The sequence below is a fragment of the Gobio gobio genome (assembly GCF_949357685.1).
Source record: "Gobio gobio genome assembly, chromosome: 2".
NCBI lineage: Eukaryota > Metazoa > Chordata > Actinopteri > Cypriniformes > Gobionidae > Gobio > Gobio gobio.
Window position 1 is genome coordinate 18,589,273 of NC_137098.1, and position 22,555 is coordinate 18,611,827.

At 42.9% G+C, this 22,555-nt stretch overlaps 1 protein-coding gene across 1 annotated transcript in view; it reads left to right on the top strand.

The window, feature by feature from the left end:
* The window catches only part of LOC307118062 (solute carrier family 24 member 2), a gene marked incomplete at both ends in the record, with an annotated part of 115,650 nt that overhangs the window by 55,925 nt on the left and 37,170 nt on the right, over positions 1-22,555 (top strand). Inside the window, 3 exons of the mRNA XM_079803416.1 lie at positions 3,957-3,995; positions 13,967-14,075; positions 17,833-17,847. Of these exons, the coding sequence (XP_079659542.1) occupies positions 3,957-3,995; positions 13,967-14,075; positions 17,833-17,847 (163 nt within the window). The remainder of the gene's footprint in view (positions 1-3,956; positions 3,996-13,966; positions 14,076-17,832; positions 17,848-22,555) is intronic.

Consider the following 22,555-nt stretch of genomic DNA (forward strand, 5'->3'; position numbering starts at 1 on the left):
TGCAGCAGCTCAGGCAGCTCTTTGTTAAGAACTGAAATGTGTATTTATTTATTTTTCTTTTATTTATTTTATACAATATGACTGGTACAAAGCTTTGCAACGGAGATCTTGTCATTCTGAGGTGATGTTGCTTCTCGAAAAGGGAAGACGGAGCTTACCTGCGGCTCGTCGGTTAATTTTATGTTTTTTCGTGCTGGCATGTCAGTCAATGGCGGCTTTCCCTTGACTACTATTGTCCACTTCACAGCAACACAGTATGCTTTTTGATATAAATTCAAGCTCTTTCTGGATTAAATGAGGTCTGAGCATCTGACGTTTAGGCATGTTAAAGGGATAGTTCACCCAAACATGAAAATTCTGTCATCGTTTACTCACCCTCAAGTTGTTTCAAACCTGTATGAGTTTCTTTGTTCTGCTGAACACAAAAGAAGATATTTTGAAGAACGTTTGTAACCAATCAGACCCCCAGATTTTTTCCCCTACTATGGTAGTCAATGGTTGCTCTATCTGCTTGATTACAAGCATTCTTCAAAATATCTTATTGTTTCAATTGTTTGACCAGAGGTCTTACAACATTAGACTTTATGCTGCAGCGTCCCAATAAAGATTCTAGAGCGGGTTTTTATAGGCCGATTCAGTGCAACTCCAAAAAGAAGGACAAATGAGTGTCCGGCTTGAGGCTGCGCCGGATGCCGAACAGGGAGCTTAAAATTCGGACTCAGGACACAGCTGAGATTGCATTACAGCGTAGAATTCAAACAACACGTGGCATGCGCAAGAGAGTTTAACAATGCCCACCACATGGATCATAGATCAGATACAGACCGGAGTGAGCGGTTATGGGCATATTTCATATCTAGTGCTCTAAACATGAATCAGCACTGTGTATGCGCACATATAATAATATCTTCAAATTAAATCTATGTGCAAATAAGGACACTGATAGCCGTACGTCTGATAATGAATGTGATGACACAAGGGATTATACTGATACACAGAAGACAATGATATAGACCGAAAATTCAAAGATAAATGGGCAAAAAAGGAACTATATCTTTATTATTTCTGTGTTAAACTGACGTGTCATTTGTTCAGAGACTAGTATTATTGATTGTTGTCTCCCCACAGCATCATTTTGTGGGGCTTTGCAAACCTGTATTAATTGAAGTGTGGAATTTTTTATATTCACTCATGGCAGTAAAATAGGGCATTCTAAGTCAATCTGCTGCAGTATTTCCTCTCTCTCAATCAGTAGAAAATATGGTTAACACCCGGTCATGCATGGGGAAAATAATATGTCATATACCGCGAAAACGGTATAATTTAGAAAAATACTGTGATATAAATTTTTGGTCATACCACCCAGCACTATTTATACATGACAACTGCTCTCTCTGGGTCAGCAGCAGCGCCAAAGCAGATCTGAGTGTTCACTGTGATCCTACTCATCAAAAATAGACAGAGGCGAATTGCTGTCATTTAGGAATAAGATCATGTGGGTGTTTGAATCGAGATTGCGGTCATTTAATGATTAATCGTGCAATTATTGTGCTGTTTTTGTGCTGAATTTGTATCACTTTTGGAGGCTATTGGGAGGATAAAAGATAGAAATCCCTTCAATTTCCCTTAAAAATCTAACCAATTTGGATTGGAACGCTGTGCCCTCGAAATTCCCTCCCCGAACTCTGTCCATTAAGTTACAGAGGCCAGGTCAGAGGACAGAACACACCCTCTATGAGGTTAGAGGTGACACCACACAATTGGTGAGGTCAGAGGTCAAAACACAAATTCAGTAGGATCTAAGGTCACAGCTTCGGAAGTGTCAAAATACACAGTGAGGTCAGAACACAATTAGTAAGGTCATATTTCATAAGACACAGTGAGGTCACAATACACGTTTGCTAAGGTCAGAGGTCAAAATACACTCTAAAAAAATTATGCTATATGGCACTAAAGGGGGTTCTTGGCTCGTTATCATAAGTAGTGCTGGGCGGTATACCGGTTCATACCGAATACCGGTATTTATTTATTTTATGATATGAATTTTGATGATACCGCAATACCGGTATATGTCGCTTAAACAACGTTCGGAACGCGGCGCAGCGCGTCATTGTTTGAGAGGGGACCCATTTCATTGATGCGCTGTAGAAAGAGCAGTCAGAGCACAGTTGAGATCGCATTACAGCACAAACTATGGCTGAATCCTATACTCTCATTCACTATTCCCTACGTTATCACATTTGAAGGAGTGAATGAAAACGTGCGTGAAGTTGGACAGCGTTGTGTGTACATCGGCTGTACACTCGTTATTGCGGTGCAATGGGATAGAATGAGTCCACTCAATAACGTCCAATAGGGTTTCGGACACCACTACAAAGCGCTGTCCCCTCCAAATAATGCCCTATTTGAGGTTATGGGGCGATTTTGGATTCAGCCCTTGATTACAGTGGAGATTTCAAACTACACGCGGCGCGCGAGAGAGAGCGGTTTCTGCGCGGAGCGCCGTGATGGGTTTAACAACGCTCACCACATGGATGATATATCACTGACCGGAGCGAGCGCGTTTACATTTTTTATGGACAAGTTTCATATACTATAGTGCTCTAGTCTAGACATGAACCAGAAGCGTGTATGCGTGCATATTTCATAACGTCTTATTAAAATGAAATGCACTGATTACACTGATACAACCGTATGTCTAATCACGAACGCGCTGACACAATGGATTATTCTGCTACACAAAAGACAATGATGTAAATGAATAAATAAACTGACAATTCAAAGAAGAATGGGCCAAAAAGTAACTGCTTTATTCTCTCTTTGTTGTGTGTCATTCGTTCAGAAAGTGCTCTCTTAAATGTATTGCAATTATCCGCATTTCTCCTCGTTTTTGCAGTTTGTTGTTATATAGGATTAGATTTTTAAAATGCTTAAGGTGCCCTCAACTCAACTTTTAATATTCAGGTGTCTGTAAGTATGACTCTGAGTGTGTTGCAGGTCTTTGTTTTATTAGTTGTTGTCTCTCCACAGCATCATTTTGTGAGGCTTTGTTAACCTGTATTAACTCTAGTGTGGAGTTTTTCTACAATATTCACTCATCATGACAGTAAAACAGGGTATTCTAGTCAATCTCCTGCAGTATTTCCTCTCTTAATCAGTAGAAAATGTGATTAACACCCTGTCATGCATAGGGGAAAAAATACCGTCATATACCGTGAAACCAATATAATTTAGAAAAATACCGTGATATACATTTTTGGTCATACCGCCCAGCACTAATCATAAGGGAACCACTTTGTGCTGTATAGCACCAATCTTGGTGCTTCAGTGGTTCTTCAGCGGTTCTTCGCCGGTTCTGTGGCTGAGGTGCTATATAGCACCACTACCATGTACAGAACATGTTAAGATATAGTGCTATATAGCACCAAAAGTGGTTCCCCTATGATTACGACCAAGAACTACTTTTAGTGCCATATAGCACCATTTCTTTTAGAGTGTATACACTCAGTGATAGACAGGTAATAGAATCAAAGCACACTAGGAGGTCAGAGGTGAAACTGCACACTTGCGATATCAGAGGTCAAAACACATTCCGCAGGGTCAGAAGTCACAAAATATACTGTGAGGTTAAAACACTCTCAGTGAAGTCAGAGGTCAAAACACCCTCTTTGAGGTCAGAGGTCAACACACTCTTTGAGTTAAGAGGTCAAACACTCTCTGTGAAGTCAAAACACACTGTTGGTGAGGTCAGAGCACACACTCTTGGTAAGGTCAGAGGTCAAACATACTCTGCAAGCTCTGTCCCAGCTTTGACTGTCAGTTGATGTGTTGTTAGTGTGTGTGTGCCTCTATGGAGTCTGATGTCAGTGTGCTGTCTGCTGGTCCTGTCTTACTGTACTGTTGTCTCTTCTCTTTCTTTCTTTCCTTCTCTTTTTGTTCGTCTCTTGACTTTGAAGTTGAGCCCTACTGAAGTGGAGGATGAAAGCAAACTGTCGGTAAGTATTGTCCATGTGTACGTGTCTGTGCATTTGTCCGTTTATGAGTGTTTGTGCTGTGATGCAGGGGCGCCGTTAAGGCGGGGTGGGTGGATTTAGAACGATTCTAAGGGTCAGACAGGGTGCGCTATCGGTGCCAGCTTCAGTGTACATTGATTCACACAAACATGTTCTGAAAACATTCAGTGATGGAAGGACCTAAATATGACCAAAAAGGTCCTGCAAACATTATGGGAATGTAGTGTAGAAGCTACTGCACTGAACAAGATATGTTGCAGCACAGTTCTGAAAGAAACGTCCCCATCTGACTAACAGGGAACCGTATAGGAACGCTCTGTTAATGTCCCAAATATCCCCGTTGTAACATTCTTATGTGAACATAAAATAACGTCCCCCTAAAGTCAAGGAACCTTGAACTGCAGCACTTTCATAACCAAAAGAGGATATTTTAGGAACATCCCTAATGTTCTATAAAGGTTCAGGATTTTCGTCACCTTTAGAGAACTATTAGGGAACGTTGCACAAGGTCGAGAGTACGTCCCCTCTTACGTGGGTGTCCACAAAAATGACATGTCTTGTTGCTTTTATGTTAGTTAGACAGACCAGACAAACAATAAAGGTTCTTTGGCGGAGTGTATGGTTCCATGAAGAACCTTTAATATCCAAAGAACCTTTCCATTGCACAAAAGGTTCTTTGTAGTGCAGAAAGGTTCTTTAGAACAGGGGTTTTCAGACTGTGGGTCTCAGAGTGGGAAGAGGTGGGTAGCACAGTCACTTGGCTGCAGTTAAATTTAGGTTTCAGTGAATGACACACACACAACAAACAAAGTTTAGTCTGGGGTTGCACAATATGCCAATATAAATTGCCATATTGCTTAGTCAGTGCGATTTTCAAATTGCAAAGGCTGCAATTTAATGTATAAATATATCAGCATTGTGTTTCATGAAGCGCACGTGTGTGACTTCTTGTGATAACAGTTCCCTTTCAGTCGGTCACGTTCGACGTACGTCAGAACTGACCAACGAATTGGGATCTATTTTAAAAGACCAATCTACTTCGAGTGTATTAGAAACGAGCCAATGGATAATGGCATGCGGTTCACGCATTCCACGCACATCCACCGCCCCGCGGGTATAAATATGGAAGTGGAAGTACCGCATATCGCTTTCAACTTCGGAGCCGAACACTGCTGTTATCAGCCTCTCTGGGTTTTCTACGAAGAGTGTTTATTTACGAGTCTGCTCGAGGAAGGAACTCCAGAACTGCTTCTTCAGTGCAGGTGTCACGGCGTGTTACAGTGAATTGCCGCCAACGAGAAACAACAGCTGTTCCCCTTTGAGGGAACTCGCACTGCGTCGTCCGTTTTTGATGAGGCCGGCCAAGCTCGCGAGCCCCATGGGCCCGCCGCTGTCGAGGCAGTGCGGGGTCGTAGAACATGGGGCTCGCAAATAGATCTCTCAACGGGATGTGGGACTGCTGCGGCACTTTCCCTGTCCTCGACTGAGGATTCAGATGTTCTCCCACCCCGTGTGGAAGCTTGCGATGCGGCTTCTTCCCGCGGGGCGGAGGACTCGATGCTTCAGCTGTCTGGCTCAGAGGAGTCAGACGTGTTGAGCATCTAGGCGGGTGATGTGGAGCCTGAGCCATCGTTTCACTCACCCACTCAAGAGGAGCTAGTGGAGGTTTTGACCCACGCTGTGGCCAAATTAAGAATTGACTGGCCACAAGAAGAGCCTGAAATCCAGCCGCCCAGTAAACTGGATGAACGGTTCTTCAGGCGCAGGTCTCAACCTCCATGCCGGGGCCTACCGTTTTTCCCGGACTTGCACAATGAGTTGAGCCCATGCCATCGGCTGCTCTATGGCTGGTTTGGTGTGTGTGGAGAGACATCTTTGGTTAAATCTGTCGGGGATGAAGGAGAGAGAGAAACACTTTCTCATGGATTCCCCGATTTCACCTTCTGGCCTCTTCGGCGGCGCGGTAAACACCGTCGTCGAGAGGTTTCAGGAGGTGAAAAAGCAGTTGGCGGCTTCCAGCAATACCTCCCTCGTCGGTCCAGCTCCTCGGGGAAGGCTGCCTTAAAGGGGCAGCCTCGGCCATCTGCTAGCTCCTCGCACCGGCAGGTGCAAAAGGAGAGTGTTGCCTCCCGCGCCCCTCCCAAGGGAGCCTGGTAAAGGAGGCAGTGCTCTCGCGGTAAGCCTTCCGAGCCGAAGGTCGATCTGAGGACCGTCCTTCAGGCAAAGAAGGCTTCCGCCAAGCGGTCCTAGCTGCGGCCGGACCGCTGAGAGCTGTCCCCCCCGGGGCGGAGCGCTGAGACTCAACACGAAGAAGAGCGTGTTGACGCCCTCCCAGAGGACTACGTTCCTGGGGGTCGTATGGGACTCCACGACGATGCGGGCACAAATGTCTCCCGCGTGCGTGGAGTCCATACTGGCGATGGTCTCCAGAGTGAAGCTAGGCCGCAGCCTCACTGTGAAGCAGTTTCAGAGACTGCTGGGGCTCATGGCAGCAGCGTCCAACGTCATACCTTTTGGCCTGCTGCACATGAGACCCCTACAGTGGTGGCTGAGAGCCAAGGGGTTTTCCCTGAGGGGAAATCCGTTCCGTATGATCAGGGTAACACGCAAATGCCTTTGTTCCCTCGTCATATGGAGGAAACCTTGGTTCCTGTCCCAGGGACCAGTGTTGGGAGCATCGTGTTGCCAGAAAACCATTTCAACAGATGCCTCCCTCACTGGCTGGGGCGCGGTCATGGACGGCCGCTTTGCGAGAGGTCTGTGGGAGACCCAGCATTCTTCCTGGCACATCAACTGCCTGGAAATGCTGGCGGTCTACAAAGCTCTGAGGAGCTTTTTCCCGGACCTCCGCGGCCACCATATCCTGATACGCTCAGACAACACTTCAGTTGTCGCGTATCTGAATCATCCGGGGGGTCTGAGGTCACGCCCTCTATGCAGACTGGCACACCAGATCCTCCTGTGGTCCCAGGGGAAACTGTCGTCTCAGAACGATGTACGTCCCCGGGGACCAAAACCAGGGAGCAGACGTCCTGTCGAGGCAGGGGCTGAGGCCCGGGGAGTGGCGACTCCACCCAGAGGTGGTGGAGGCCATGTGCGAAAGATTCGGCCCAGTAGAAGTGGACCTATTTGCGTCTCGCGAGACGTCCCACTGTCCACTGTGGTTTTCTCTCAGGCATCCAGCTCCGTTAGGGCTGGATGCCATGATGCAGACGTGGCCAAGGATCGCTCTGCTCCTGGGAGTTTTGGAGCGGGTCCGCCGGGAGGGGATCAGCCTACTTCTTGTGGCACCCCGCTGGCCGGCCCGAGTATGGTTCTCGGACATCAAGCACTGCTAGACGGCCCTACATGGCAGGTCCCTCTGAGGAGGGATCTGCTCTCGCAGGCAGGGGGCACAATATTTCAGCCCCGGCCGGAGCTATGGAACCTCTGGGTCTGGCCCCTGAGGGGGCACGGTACCTAGAGGCTGGCCTGTCGGCAGATGTGGTTGAGACCCTACTCAGCTCCAGGGCTCCTTCCACAAGGAGACTGTACAGCCTCAAGTGGAATGTGTTCTCCACTTGGTGTAGAGAGCGGTTCGCTCCAGAGTCCCAACCTGGGACCTGGCGGTGGTACTCGAGGGGTTGGCCGAGGCCCCCTTCGAGCACTGGAGTCGGCTGAGGCGAAGAACCTGACCCTTAAGGTGGCCTTTCTCCTTGCTATTACCTCTCTCAAGAGAGTGGGGGATCTCCAGGCCTTGGCTGTTACACCAACCTGCCTGGAGTTTGCCCCCGGCGGAGTTAAGGCCATCTTACACCCTAGACCGGGATATGTACCCAAAGTGCCATCTCATGTGGCACGGTCTTTGGTTCTTCATGCCTTTCATCCTACTCCCCACCTGACGGCGGAAGAGAGAAGACTTCACCTGCTCTGCCCCGTCAGAGCCTTAAGAATTTACTTTGAGAGGTCTTCCCAGTGGAGAAAGTCAGACCAGTTGTTGGTGTGCTTTGGCTCACCTAAGAAAGGGCTGCCTGCATCTACACAGACAATCAGTATTTGGATTGTCCAGGCTATAGCCGCGGCTTATAAGGTGCGCAACTTGCCTTCACCTATGGCCGTGAGGGCTCATTCCACCAGGGGCATGGCCTCCTCGGTAGCCCTCCTTTCTGGCGTCTCGCTTCAAGAGGTTTGCGAGGTGGCCGGGTCGGCCACCCCGCACACCTTCATAAGATTTTACAGTCTGCATCTCCCGGCGACGCCTGGTGCCAGAGTGCTCGCGTCCTAAGTGTGCCTGGTCTCCCAGCTTCACACTAGGACAGGTGTGATTTCGGTGTGGCATAGTGGGTAGTTCGTTCCCAGAGTGTCGTCACTCGACGACGCAGTGCGAGTTCCCTCGAAGGGGAACGTCTCGGGTTACGACTGTAACCCTTGTTCCCCGAGAAGGGAACGAGACACTGCGTCTCATCGCCACACCTATCACGGGCAGAGCACTCGCTTCATCGCAAATAAGCTATTGTGTGTGTGTATCAGCGTCCCTTTGTATCTTCCGGGTATGCCGTCATCTACTACGTCATGACGCAGCACCAATCAGATTGGCTTGATTTCATTCATGCTTCAGACGCGCTACGCCGGGGGCGTCCCAGAGTGCCGTCACTCGACGACGCAGTGTCTTGTTCCCTTCTCGGGGAACAGGGGTTACAATCGTAACCTGAGACTTTTTCACAGCTCGCTGGGCGTTCCATTGAGTGCTCACAGCGGGCTTGCACTTACGAACCGCTGTGAGCCGCGGCCACCTTCCCTGTGCGCTTCAGTGCTAAAAGAGCAGTTTCTCCTTTCTAAAAGAGCTACACGGTTTGACCCTGCCTCTTTTTCAAGATGTCATTCAAACCGCGTGTTTCTGGGTGCCGTCGTAATCTATCCCCAGTTGACGGACATGATCGCTGTCTCACGTGTTTGGGTGTTCAGCACGCTAAGGCGGCTTTCGTGGATGAGTCATGTCCGCACTGCGCAAACTTAACCATCGCAGTATTACGGTCTAGGCTCCAATACCTCAAACGGGCTGGAGTCCCATTGCGCATCCCCCGATCTAGTGGTCCTCCCGCTGCAAAGCAGAGGGCTGCTACTTTGGCTGATGCCTTTGGTGGAGACCTGAGGGTCACTGTGAGGGCACTCCCGCCGGGTCAACAGGCTCCTTGGGCCCCTCCCCTCTCCGCTGCGCCGGTAGAGCTTCCGGAAGAGCGTCCTGGTCCTTCCCATGGGGGGCCAGCCGTTACTTTTGGGGCTCCGACTGAGGACATGATTTCGATTGCTGCATCGGAGGATGAGCTAATAGACTCTGGAGATGAGGATTCGGCTCCGTTGCACCCTTCGGGTGTGGTAACGGTGCCCGAGTCTGATCCAGAGCTCACAGCTATGCTTTCCCGGGCCACCGCGAGTGTCGGGCTCGAGTGGAACCCTCCACCGTATCCTGAACCCTCGCGGCTGGATGATTGGTATCTCGGGACGGCCCGTGCTAGTTCTCAGCACCCCGCCCCAGTGCCATTCTTTCTGGAGGTGCATCAGGAGCTCACAAAGTCGTGGTCAGCGCCCTACAGCGCTCGTGACCGATCGACTGACTCCTCCATCCTCACAACCCTCGATGGTGGCACGGGCAAGGGTTATGTGGAGGCCCCCCCAGTGGAGCGGGCGGTAGCGATGCAACTGTGTCCAAAGACCGCTACCAACTGGCGGGGTCATCCGCGTCTCCCCTCCCGGCGTGTAGGTTGTCGTCCGGTCTAACGGGCAGAGCCTACACAGCCTGTGGAGAGGCCGCGTCATCTTTGGATGCCATGGCGCTCCTGCAGGTCAACTAGGCCAAAGCGCTCAAGGAATTGCACGAGGGTAATTCCGACCCAGGGGTTATGCAGGAACTGCGTACTGCGATGGACCTGTGGCTGACCCTGGCAGATATGCGTGAGACCGACAAAGTGCGGTTCCTCAACGCCCCTGTCTGCCAGGCCGGCCTCTTCGGCGAACCGCATGCCAATGTCCATTGGCTCGTTTCTAATACACTCAAAGTAGATTGGTCTCTGGAAATAGATCCCAATTCGTCGGTCAGTTCCGATGTACGTCTCCGTTCACTCCCTCAGGGAACGAGGGTTACATACATAACCGAGACGTTTTCAGCGTCTCAGAGCAACTTCATTATTAATAGGGTTTGAAATTAACACCACCAACCGCCAAATGGTAAAACTCAATTGTGACGCTGTCATATCACTAGCCAATTTGGCGGGTCACTTACTATGTTTACTCACTTTTTATATATGAGCGTGCTTATACGTGCTGTTTGTGAATGTGCAGGATTCCTGTCTGTGAGACACACACAGCGCATCAGAATCAAGTTCTCTTTTGCTCTTGAACAAACAATAAAGCTTGGAACATACTCTGCAAGAACAAAGAAATTTGTTCGTTTTCTCGAGGTGGCAAGAACAAGAACAAAGTTTGTTCTGGCCAGGACATTCCATACTTCACAAGAAAAGCAGGTGCCGAACATCTCCGTTTCTCTGCATTACCCCCGCTCACTTTAAAATTCTGACCAATCACACAATAGTTCTCGGACACCCACAAGAAAAAAGTTCTGCTCAGACGATGTGTCGAGAACAAGCTGCGAGAACTCCCAAACCAGGGCTCCGAGAACAAAATTTTATAATTTTGTTCTCGCAGCCCTGGGAGCGAGAACTTTTTTCTCTGTTCTTGCGGAGTATGTTGCAGCCTTGACACACAGAATTATGCCAAAGTGCCTGTTTTGTCGAGTATCCTCATTAGAACAGTCTAAAATTAGTTAAATAACGTCTTAACTGAACTTAAAGAATTGAGAGAAAATTAGATGCGTGTGACAGCGCGTCAGATCTGCGTTCGTTATTCAATTTCTGTATATTTCCATCCTGTTAACAGACCACAGGTAAATATGACATTTATTATAATGGGTTTATGTGAGGATTGTTTTAAATTTACTTAAATTAAAAGTTACTTTTTAAAAGCCTAATAAATGTTGAAATTGATATAGCTTTCAGTTATACTGTAATGTTGAATGTCTCATTAATGTTTAAAAAAAAAATCACATTCATATAGTAAATGAAGAAATTAAACCATATTAGTATTGTCATTTAATATTCTTTTTTTTTTTTTTTTTGTCATATCAACATTTTGGTTAAGATTAAGCTTACAGTAGGCTGCTTTTTCATTTGTTTTAAATTTGTTCTGCCATGTCTGTGTAAATCAGGCGAGGCAGCAGAAACCGCTCGGTTACTCTTCACATTATTTCAACATAGCCATTAGGCGAATATTTTAATTGTTATGAACATTTTAATAATGTACCCTTACTTTGTATTGCAATTAAACTTGTATGTCATTCATACTATGACAAGGGAAATAAAAACTGCTCTAAAGAGAATTGACGCCTCCCACCCCCACCCCGCATTGCTTTAAAATTATTTTGGTGGGTCTTGCGATAGATATACAGGTGTCCATATCTCAATAAATTAGAATGTCGTGGAAAAGTTATTTTATTGCAGTAATGCAACTTAAAAGGTGAAACTAATATATTATATAGACTCATTACATGCAAAGTGAGATATTTCAAGCCTTTATCAAAATCTCAGAAAATATTGTGAAAAGGCTCAGTATCGTAGGCTCAAAGTGTCACATTCTAATACGCGAATTAATCCAAAACACCTGCAAAGGGTTCCTGAGCCTTTAAATTGTCTCTCCGTCTGGTTCAGTAGAATTCACAATCATGGGGAAGACTGCTGACCTGACAGTTGTGCAGAAAACCATCATTGACACCCACCACAAGGAGGGAAAGCCTCAAAAGGGAATTGCAAAAGTGCTGTATCAAAGCACATTAATAGAAAGTAATGAGTCTGTCTATATAATACATTAGTTTCACCTTTTAAGTTGAATTACTGAAATAAATGAACTTTTATTGAGATGCACCTGTACTTGTCTAGGTGGGTCGTGGGATGGAAAAGTTTGGGAACCCCTGCTTTAGACTATAAAATGGTTAGAAAAAAATGGTTCTTTAAAGAACCTTTCACAAAACGGTTCTTCAGGGAACCAAAAAGGGTTCTTTTATGGCATCGCCGTGAAAACCCCTTTTTGGTTCTTCCTGGCACCTTTATTTTTAAGAGTATGGATGGATGGATGGATGGATGGATGGATGGATGGATGGATGGATAGATAGATTTGACATTTGCCAACACTGTTCCCTGATCATCAGAGCAATTTACTGAGTGTTTGTCTCAGCACAACACACACACACACTCCTGACACCTGTATGCTTGTGTTAATCAGCAGCTGACTCTTCTGATTGCACTGACATGTTGCTATAGCATCAGCTGCTCTGAAGACCTGCCTTTAACCCTTGCCCCCCAATCACCCTGACCGCACCCATCTTTGACCTCTGAAAGGTCAGGACGTCCAGCCTCATATTTGGTCAAATATGCTGCTTCCATAAGATGAGCCATGGATATACTGTCTCTATGGCGACCATGCTGTCACTCTGAAGCCTTTATTGTGATACAACACTGGTTGTTTCAAAGCAGCTTTACAGTGATAACAGGAAAATGATTTAATGATACAAACAGAGCTCTCCTTCAGCAGCTCTAAAGGAAAATAGTGTCATTGTCCAGCTGAAGTCAGGTCAGTGTTGATTCAGTTCTTTTGTCAAGATAATCAATTATTAAATGAATTAATTTAATCTATAACGCAGTTCTGCAGAAAACATTGATGTCATCATTCAGCTCAATTCAGTTATCATCCTATAGCAGGGTTCCTCAAAGTCGATCATGGACGGCCACTGTCCTGCAGAGTTTAGCTCCAACCCTCCTGTGTTTGAGGAACCCTGTCCTATAGTGTCAGTGCAGTCAACTGCTGCTAGGATCCTGACTGAAGTCAGGAGAAATTAGCATCCTTATGCTCTCATATCATATGCATTGTGTGGTCAAGGCTCCTTAGTATCTGTATGTGTTTTTAACTTTATATACTCCCAAGCGTCACCTCCCAAGTTGGACTTTTGGCTGTCCCATAGACAGTTTGCTTGCAAACTGTAGGGGACAGGGCTTTCTCATCCTCTGCTTCTAGACTCTGGAATGCACTTCCTTCTCATATTAAAGGGTTAGTTCACCCAAAAAGGAAAATTCTGTCATTAATTACTCACCTTCATATCGTTCCAAACCCATAAGACCTTAATTCATCTTTAGAACACAAATTAAGATATTTTTGATGAAATCCGAGAGGTTTCTGAACCACACATAGGCAGCAACATCATTGCAACTTTCAAGATCCAGAATGGTAGTAAAGACATTGTTAAAATAGTCCCATTGAACACCAGCTCACCATTGGCCGACACTGTTCACTTGAGCACCACGATGCATGGTTGTGATGCTGACACAGGAGCTGGCCAATGATGAGGCGCCGTAGAACCCAGAAGCACTACACTGTGTTTATTATGTAAATAGAGTTGGAGATTGACACAGACTATATCAAATTGTTGAATTAAGTCGAATTACTAGAACAAATTGTTGAATTAATGTTGAACCACTGTATTCACATGGATTATTTTAACAGCGTCTTTACTATCTTTCTGGGCCTTGAAAGTTGCAATGATGCCTATGTGTGGTTCAGAAACCTCTCGGATTTTCTTAATTTGTGTTCCAAAGATGAACGAAGGTCTTACAGTTTTTGAACGACATGAGGGTGAGTAATTAATAACAGAATTTTCATTTTTGGGTGAACTAACCCTTTAAAGGTGCATGGAATTTGTGCATTTTAAATTTAATCTAAAAATATATATTTTTTTCGTTTTTTTTGTATTGCTTTTAACTTTTTTGTACAATTTTCTATGCTTTGAGAAGCTGTTTTAAAGGCGCTATATAAAAAAGTTTATCATATTATTCTATACAGTGATGTCACTGATGTTTCTCTTCCTATCACAGGCCAAACCACGGCTGCAGAGAGGAGGAAGCTCCGCCTCTTTACACAACAGCCTAATGAGGAACAGCATCTTTCAGCTGATGATCCACACACTTGACCCTCTCAGTGAAGGTAAAACACTCACACACACTCCATCTACATTAATTAAGAGCAGGATTATGCTCTGAATTGCAGAATTAATTAATTATTTCAACAAGTGATTCTCTAACTAACTAACTAACTAAATAAATAAATAAATAAGAAAAATAAATTACATTAAATTAGTTACAAATTAAATAAATGAAAAAAGTATGCCTATATTTGGCATCAAGATATTTTCATGATAATTAAAGGGTTATTTCACCCAAAAATGAAAATTCTGTCATTAATTACTCACCCTCATGTCGTTCCAAACCCGTAAGACATTCGTTCATCTTCAGAACATAAATGAAGATATTTTTCATGAAATCCGAGAGCTTTCTGACCCCTCCATAGACAGCAATTTAATGAACACTTTCAAGGCCCAGCAAGGTTGTAAAAACATCAGTAAAATAGTCCATGTGACTCCAGTGGATCAACTTTAATTTTATAAAGCAACAAGAATACTTTTTGTGCGCAAAAACAGTGCAGCTCCCACGTCATCATCACATCATCACACAGGTGTCGTAGTGCTCACGTGAACAGCATAGAACTTGAAAGCACTGCACTGTTGCGTAAATTGTGTAGGAGACTGACACAGGCTAGAATGAAATTGTTGAATAAAGTCATTATTTAGTAGCCTGACGTCGTCATACTCAATTCTAGTCAGAATACGAGTCTGATACTGCTCCGTTGGGCTGTGATTATGGGGTGTGTTTCAACCTAACCAGGAAAGACCTCAATTGGATAGACCTACAACCAATCAGAGCAACGGAGCAACGCATAACGTTAGTTGTCAAATGTCAACAGAACTCAACTGCACTGTGTTGCCATGTCCGCGGGTTGAAGCGACCCCAATTATGAGATATACAGACCCAGGAATGCGACTTTTAGCTGCCAGCCCTGCCAAAATAACACATATTTTACCCCCCAAATGCTTTTTTCCCGGAGAACCCCCCCTGGAAAGCTATTGGGCTTGTTTTTGGCTGGTTTTGAGGAACGTTATCAATTGGGCGGGTTTTGTTGTAAAAACTTGGCAACCCTGTACCTGCACGCACGCTGGAATAAGTAGCCTAACGTTAGAAGAAAAAGATGAGTGTAAATGATCTTTGCCGGTGTTGTAAAAAAAGATTTTAAGGATACACAGAGTACTTACCAACACGATCATCATTTCTGAGAGAAATAGTAAAGGTGAATGCATATACGAACAAGTTCTCTGTTTAGGATTAGAACAAACTCAACCCAAGCGGCTTTTGATGACGTGGATGATTACGTTACTGTTTATCATCTGTCCATCATCGTCTAAAGCCCGCCCTGACAATTTCATTGGTCCGAACAGTTTCTGTTCGGGCATAATTACTTCTCTACGGATCAAGTCCAGACCGAACTGCCCGAGTAAAAATGTTGTGGGCGGGGCTAAGTTCAGCTGGCATCCAGGCTAATTATTTAGTTTATTTTGCAAACAAAAAGTATTCTCGTCGCTTCATAAAATTAAGGTTGAACCACTGGAGTCACATGGACTATTTTACTTATTTTACATTTCTGGGCCTTGAAAGTGTTAATTAAATTGCTGTCTATGGAGAGGTCAGAGAGCTCGCGGATTTCATCCAAAATATCTTCATTTGTGTTCTGAAGATGAACAAAGGTCTTACGGGTTTGGAATGACATGACGTTGTGCTGGGCGGTAAACCAGTTTGTACTGAATACCGGTGTTTATTTTTGTTATGATATGAATTTTGCAGTCACATTAGAAAAATGTTGTCCATTGTCAATAGTGTAGCGATATTTGTCACTTTCAAACCAAGCAACTTTCTGTTGAACACGAGCAACTTGAACACAAGCAATATGTGGAACTTTTTCACGCTCACACAAAATTCCTAATCACGTAAATATCTAATGACAGACATTACTGGATTTCAAAAGCAAAATTTCATAGAGCAACAGTAAAAGTGAATACACTCTAAGAGTGGATTTGTTGCTGTGGAGGCGGTTAGTATCATTTAGATACTATTATCGTTTTTTTTGTAACATTTACAATTAGTTCAGTTAAAATTGTTACAATTTCAATTTCAGTTAAAGTTTGTGTAATTTTTTGTTAGTCTTTTTTCTTTATAATATCCATTGATTTTTAGATTTAGTTGTTTTACTTTATCAATTTAAACTAAAAGTTAGTTGATTTGGCAACTAACTGAGATAAAATATAATACATTTTATTTCAGTTAATCAGTTTTTTTATGGTTTTAGTTATAGTTAACTATCATAACCTTGTGATGTCACAAGGTTGCGACAGTATTAAGCAAGTTGTTTTTGCATCTTGGTTTCAATAAATGCTCTTTTACTTTTGTAAGTTAAAAGTTATGAAATTTACAGTATGTTTGGTGTGATAATTTAATTTCCAATTCTATACAATGGATGTCATAACATTGTGAAGCCGGTCAACCCAGTAAGGTATGCAGGTATGCCAAAAAATAATTGTTAACAGAGAAAAATACTCCCACAAAAATGACACCAGTATCGCCTAACCAGAATGTACCTAACACTTTGTTCGCATGTGTTCACACATGGGTTAGGCTGATATATCACACTTCTGCTGTTGTTAATGCATTCACAGAATTGTCAGCTTTTGTCATTCTAAAATATTCAAAGTAAATTCTGTGTCCTGAAGTAAAACCTGCTATAAAGGGTTTGTTCTCCCAAAAATTAAAATTCTGTCATCATTTACACACACATGCATTTCTTTGTTCCCTGGAAAGCAAAAAACATGAAAAATGTCTCAGTGTCACGGTTAATGGAATCCCATGGTATTGGACCCCACTGTCTTTCATTATTTTGACCATAGACTGGCAAATTGGTTACACACTTACATAGGTATGTAACATGAAGTAAGACTGAATTGCTGACAACTCGTTTTCGGTAGTTCAGAATCGATTCTTTCTTTGTAGGAGGCAATAACTTTATTTGTCATGCACTTTGATCTTTAAAACTTTGCAGACCTACATTCAAAACAGAATCGATTCTTTCTTTTAGGAGGCAATAACTTAATTTGTCATGCACTTTGATCTACTGTATATTACACACTGCATTAAAGGTAATATTCAAAAGCGCATAATAGGGTCCCTTAAAAAATAAGTTGAATAAAGTGAACTGTTGGCTTGAACAAAAGCATATACCATTGATTAACAACCTCATAGCTCACAGTAGGTTGGTCTTTAAATGGTTTTGAATGTTATCATTAAAAAAACTTTTCGTTTTGGAGAATTTAGTTTTTACTTCCAGTTTACTTTCAGTTTTTACTTCCAGAACCGGAACTGTTCCGCTCTATAAGTTGGTGGCACTAGGGGAGGAGCATTCTCATTTTAGAAAGCATTTTGATTGGACCAAATGAGTGAGTGCAGGATGAGTCATCAGTTTTCTGGTTAGCTTAATGCTTATTCAATAAGTGTTTATTAAGTTTTTGAGTACACTTTCATGTTGATGAGTTCAAATCTAAAAGACGACCTAAAAGCCACAGAACTCAAATTTTGACTTAATGGGGTCTTTAAAAGCTTTCAGCTCTTAAATGAAACATTATATTTTAAAAATGTCAATAAATTTTACATTTTTAATGAGGATTTTTATAGTAGTACATCTCATCTTTTTATTCACTCATGGCTTTGCACTAAATACTGTTTTTCCTGCTTATATTCTTTTTCATCTCTTTCTCTGTCTCTCTCTCTCTCTTTCTGTTTTTCTCTCTCTGCTGTTTCCTCAGAATTTGCTGACTCTGGTGAGTTATTCTCTAAATCTCATTGTCATCAAAGTCACAGCTGACCACTCACGTCACCCCAAAAACACACACACAAACACGTGTCCCTGCTTGTCCCTGTTGTCTGTAGTGCTGTTTATTCAATTTTCTCTCAGTATTCAGAGATGGATACTGGATACTGTTTGTTTCTTTAAAGTTTCCATGTGTTTTTGCTTGCTAGAGCTCCATTTCATGTAAACCATAACCTTAATATCTCCATAACACCATAGCAAAATTAACACCTTTTGTGTTTCTCATTGACATGTGTATGAATAATGACTTTAACGTTTAATAGCTCACAACGACCTTAACTGTTATTATATGCATTTTTTCTAGACACAAAAACAAAAACCCAGCCGATTCATTATATAACATGTTTTATTTTAGCTGTTTTTTTTTTCAGCCTAGCACTGTTTACAGTTTCTCCTGCTTTTGTGTAGTTGCTGTAATCCAATTTTTATTAGCAAAAAAGTTTAGAATTTTTTATTGAATTAGTCAGATTACTGTTTCCCACTTTAAGATACCTTACCTGGGTTACGCATATTTCTCACACTGGCAGAGACGCAAAAAAAAAAAGAGTTACACATTTATTTATTTATTCATTTATTTAGCGCTTTTCATTATACAGATTGTTCCAAGGCAGTTTTACATTAAACCATAATGTTAGTTTATAGTATCTTAATGCCTTATAGTTGCATTTAGTAGATAAGAGCTGTGCATTAATATAGTTTACAATTTGCAATGATATAAACAGTCAGTTGAGTTTTGCAATATAGTATATATACCCTATGTGAGTATACTGTATGTATGCGAATAAAGTTGGATATAATAATATATATATCCCACTTAATATTTTGTTATGTGTTGTGTATGTTTCATGTCTCTGCCTGTGAGAATTAAAAAGATGACGTCACTACCAGTGTGGCCAGAGTAAAAAGGACAGCTGTAGAACACGTCAACAACTTCTTTTGTCTGAAGGAGACATGGGCAGGCATACCAGAAGCAGGGCAAAGAGACATAGTGTCTCGTTCCCCTTCTCAGGGAACCATGGTTACATTCATAACCCAAGACATTCCCTTTCGAATGCATCCTAAGACGCTTTGGGGAATAAATACCCACTCTGCCATGCTGAAGGAATGAATACCGTAACAGCTGACATAAAGTCAATAACTCCACGGAGCTAGGTCCGGAGTCACAATTCCCTGCCCTATACGGTAAGCACCAGCGGCTGTCATGACTCTGCACCCTAGGGCCAGAAACCCCGGAGCTCAGCGTAACAACCCTCTTTAGCGAAAGGAAGCCTAACTACGCTCTACACTAAGGACTACTTACCAAGGAGGCTCACAAAAGAGCCAGACAACTCGATACTGCTATCCAAACGGAGCTCTGGGGAGTGGAGGCCTCAGCAGAATGACTCTCTAGAGCAAGAGGAGGCCTAACAACACTCCACCTTAAAGACAGTTCCACCAAGGAGGCTCACTGAGAGACATACTACTCAATGTCACTGTCTATAGCGGAATGATGCTGAAGTCAGAACGAATGGAGGACCTTGCCCATAACAAAGAAGGTTATACTCCATGCTGATCCTAAATGACCAATGGGCTAGCTACAACCATCTGTAATATGATTTAGTCTGTAGACTCCAGCAATCTCAGAGGTGCCGTACAACAGGAGGGGTTTGTCCAAGGTGAACAGACCAGTTGCTGTTGGAGTGCAGAGACCAGAAGAACTCCAAGCCTTTCTTGATTGGCAGATCACAATAAAGTATAAGTGGACTTGGCAAAAGTGATAGTTGCAGCATTATAAATGTTCAACTGAGACTCCAGCAACAAACCAAGCTCTTTCATAGGGAATCGGTAACAACCATGAAGATTGCCATCAAGGAGAGCCAGCTGAGTGCTAGCTACAACCACTCAGAAACAAATGTCTTTACCTTACAACAAAGAAGGGTTTTCAAACTAGGGAAAAAACCCACTTACTGTCAGGTTCTTGAGATCGAAAGAGCTCATCCCAGGGACTGGAGGACCAAACAAAGCTTCTTACCTGTCTCGCGACTGAGTGTGTTGTCTTTGATTCAGAGGCACATACTTCCTGAAACGCTTGGCTGTGTGATCATCTTCAGGCGTACATAAACAAACGTATCCTGAAGACAAAAGGAATTGTTGATGTTACAGGCACCCTTTTATACTTTCAATGGTCAAATTATTGTTGTGTTTAGACACGTGCTGCAGACACCAGTCATGCTGCAGGCGTTCCCCAAAGCGCCCTAGGACGCAATGCGAGTTCACATTCAAAAGGGAACAAAATGAATGAGATCAGATCTTCACGTTAGATGTAGTTCTGTGGATCATAATAGATAAATCATTCACCTGGTATAGAAAGCACTGATTCAGTACTCAGAATTATGCAAATTTCTAAATTAATACTATTTGCATAACATTTACATGAACGTGTTTTTTTTAGCTTGGCAGCTAAAATATGCCAGGAATACATGGTGCAATTGTATGGCTTGAATAAAATCATTCAAAATTAATTTAGCGAAAACATTTTCAGTGAAATGTAAACTTCCTATTTGAAAACTTTACTAAAAGATATTATATCACCGATCTTTATTCCATTTTGTAATGTAATTTGTCAATCTGCCCATGCTTATATACTGTCTGCAACACATTTATTAATTTTTGGTTTAAATATGACCATTTAAATAGGGACCCATTTCATAGAAAAACCTTGCTAGAGATTTGCTTAAAATTTAAAACATTTAAAGGCCAAATCAGTAGTTGAGCATTATTAGTTGCTCATTTTCAATATTTGTATAAGGTTTTCACTTCCACGTATGCATAACAGTATATTTGGGTTAACCATATGAACGCTAGCAGTGAATAATGCATTACTAAGTCATTAATTATTGTAATTTAATTATTTTTCCCTTGAAAAAGTAAAGTTTTTTAAAATTAAGTAAAATTAATCTTCTGTAATTTAATTACAGTTACTTCTGATGTAATTGCATTAAATACTGTATAGACTATTCTCCCTTTAAATTCTTTGGACAGTTCAAGAATAAATGTGTGCAATTTTATATTATTTCTTTGAAAGAATTAAAAGAAAAATGTCATGTTTATCCTTGTATTGTTCAAACAGTCAAGGCTGATTTGGTATTCAGAAAGTAATAACAAATAATGCAATACTTTTTAGAAAGAGTATCTAGTACAATAATGTAATTACACTGTTGAAGATGTAATTAGGAACTAGTAATTAATTTCTTTTTTAGAGTACCTCTTTTTTTAATGTAACTCTACACCCTTGCTTCATTTAGTATACGCGGATTCATAAATATGCAAATTAGCCCCGTCCCCACTCATTGGCCAGCTCATAAATACACTCGGCCAACTTACTGAGGTAAACGCTGCTCAGTGGTATCGCTCTTTACAAAGTCGGACACAAAACGGTATTTAATATAATTAGCCTTTTACATTATCAAACAGCTAATAATGTGTTAATGTGTTAAAGCATGTTCCTGTTCCCCATCTTAGGCCTAGTCTACACATACACAGGTATTTTTATAACTGGAGTTTCTTTTCCTCCGTTTTAAAAAACAATCGCGTCCACATAAGCACGGTTTAAAAAAAAATCTCCGTCCACATGAAAACGCAAAACCGCGCTATGATTGGCTGCCTGATTTCGACATGGGTCCCATCCACGGCACCGATGCACTGAGGGATGCCATGGGCTCAGTGAAACCCTTCTACAATTTCACTTTGGACTCAGTGACAGGTAATTGTACACAGGGGCAGGGCCCAAGTGGACTGAAGCTTCACACACTTGCCTTACTATGTTGTATTATTGCATTCTGGCACCTCTGTTCTGCAATACAATGCATGTATCTGTATACATGTGATAAGCGCTATTAGTCCGCCATTGCATAGACTCCACTCATGTAAACAATGATAACGGTGCAAAAACTGACGTCAAACAAAGGAGAGAACGGCACACATTTCGACTTAACAAGCCGAAATCTCCGGTTTCACCATCTACACGACAACGCTGTAACCGGAGTTTCTAAAAAAACTTCACCCTGGCCGGAGTTTTCAAAAAAGTCCGGTTTCAGTATCCAGATACTGCGTTTGCATGTGGACAAACAGCCAAACCGTGTAGAAAAAGCTGCGGTTTTGAAAATACCCGTGTTCGTGTGGACAAGGCCTTATTCTGCCTTCAGTATCAGTCAACACTTTGAACAACTCAGAACATCAGTGGAGAAAGGCAAATTCATAGTTCATCATAACACTATACCTAAATCACCCACCTAAATCAACACTATCGAGAAATTTCCTCACTACTAAATATTCTATGGTCAACTGTTAGTGGTATTATAACAAAGTGGAAGCAATTGGGAACAACAGGCCATGTAAAATCACAGAGCGGGGTCAGTGCATGCTGAGGCGCACAGTGCGTGGAAGATGCCAACTTTCTGCAGAGTCAATATCTACAGCTACAAACTTCTTGTGGCCTTCAGATTAGCTCAAGAACAGTGCGTAGAGAGCGTCATGGAATGGGTTTCCATGGCTGAGCAGCTGCATCCAAGCCTTACATCACCAAGTGCAATACAAAGCATCAGATGCAGTGGTGTAAAGCACACCACCACTGGACTCTAGAGCAGTGGAGACGTGTTCTCTGGTGTGACAAATCACGC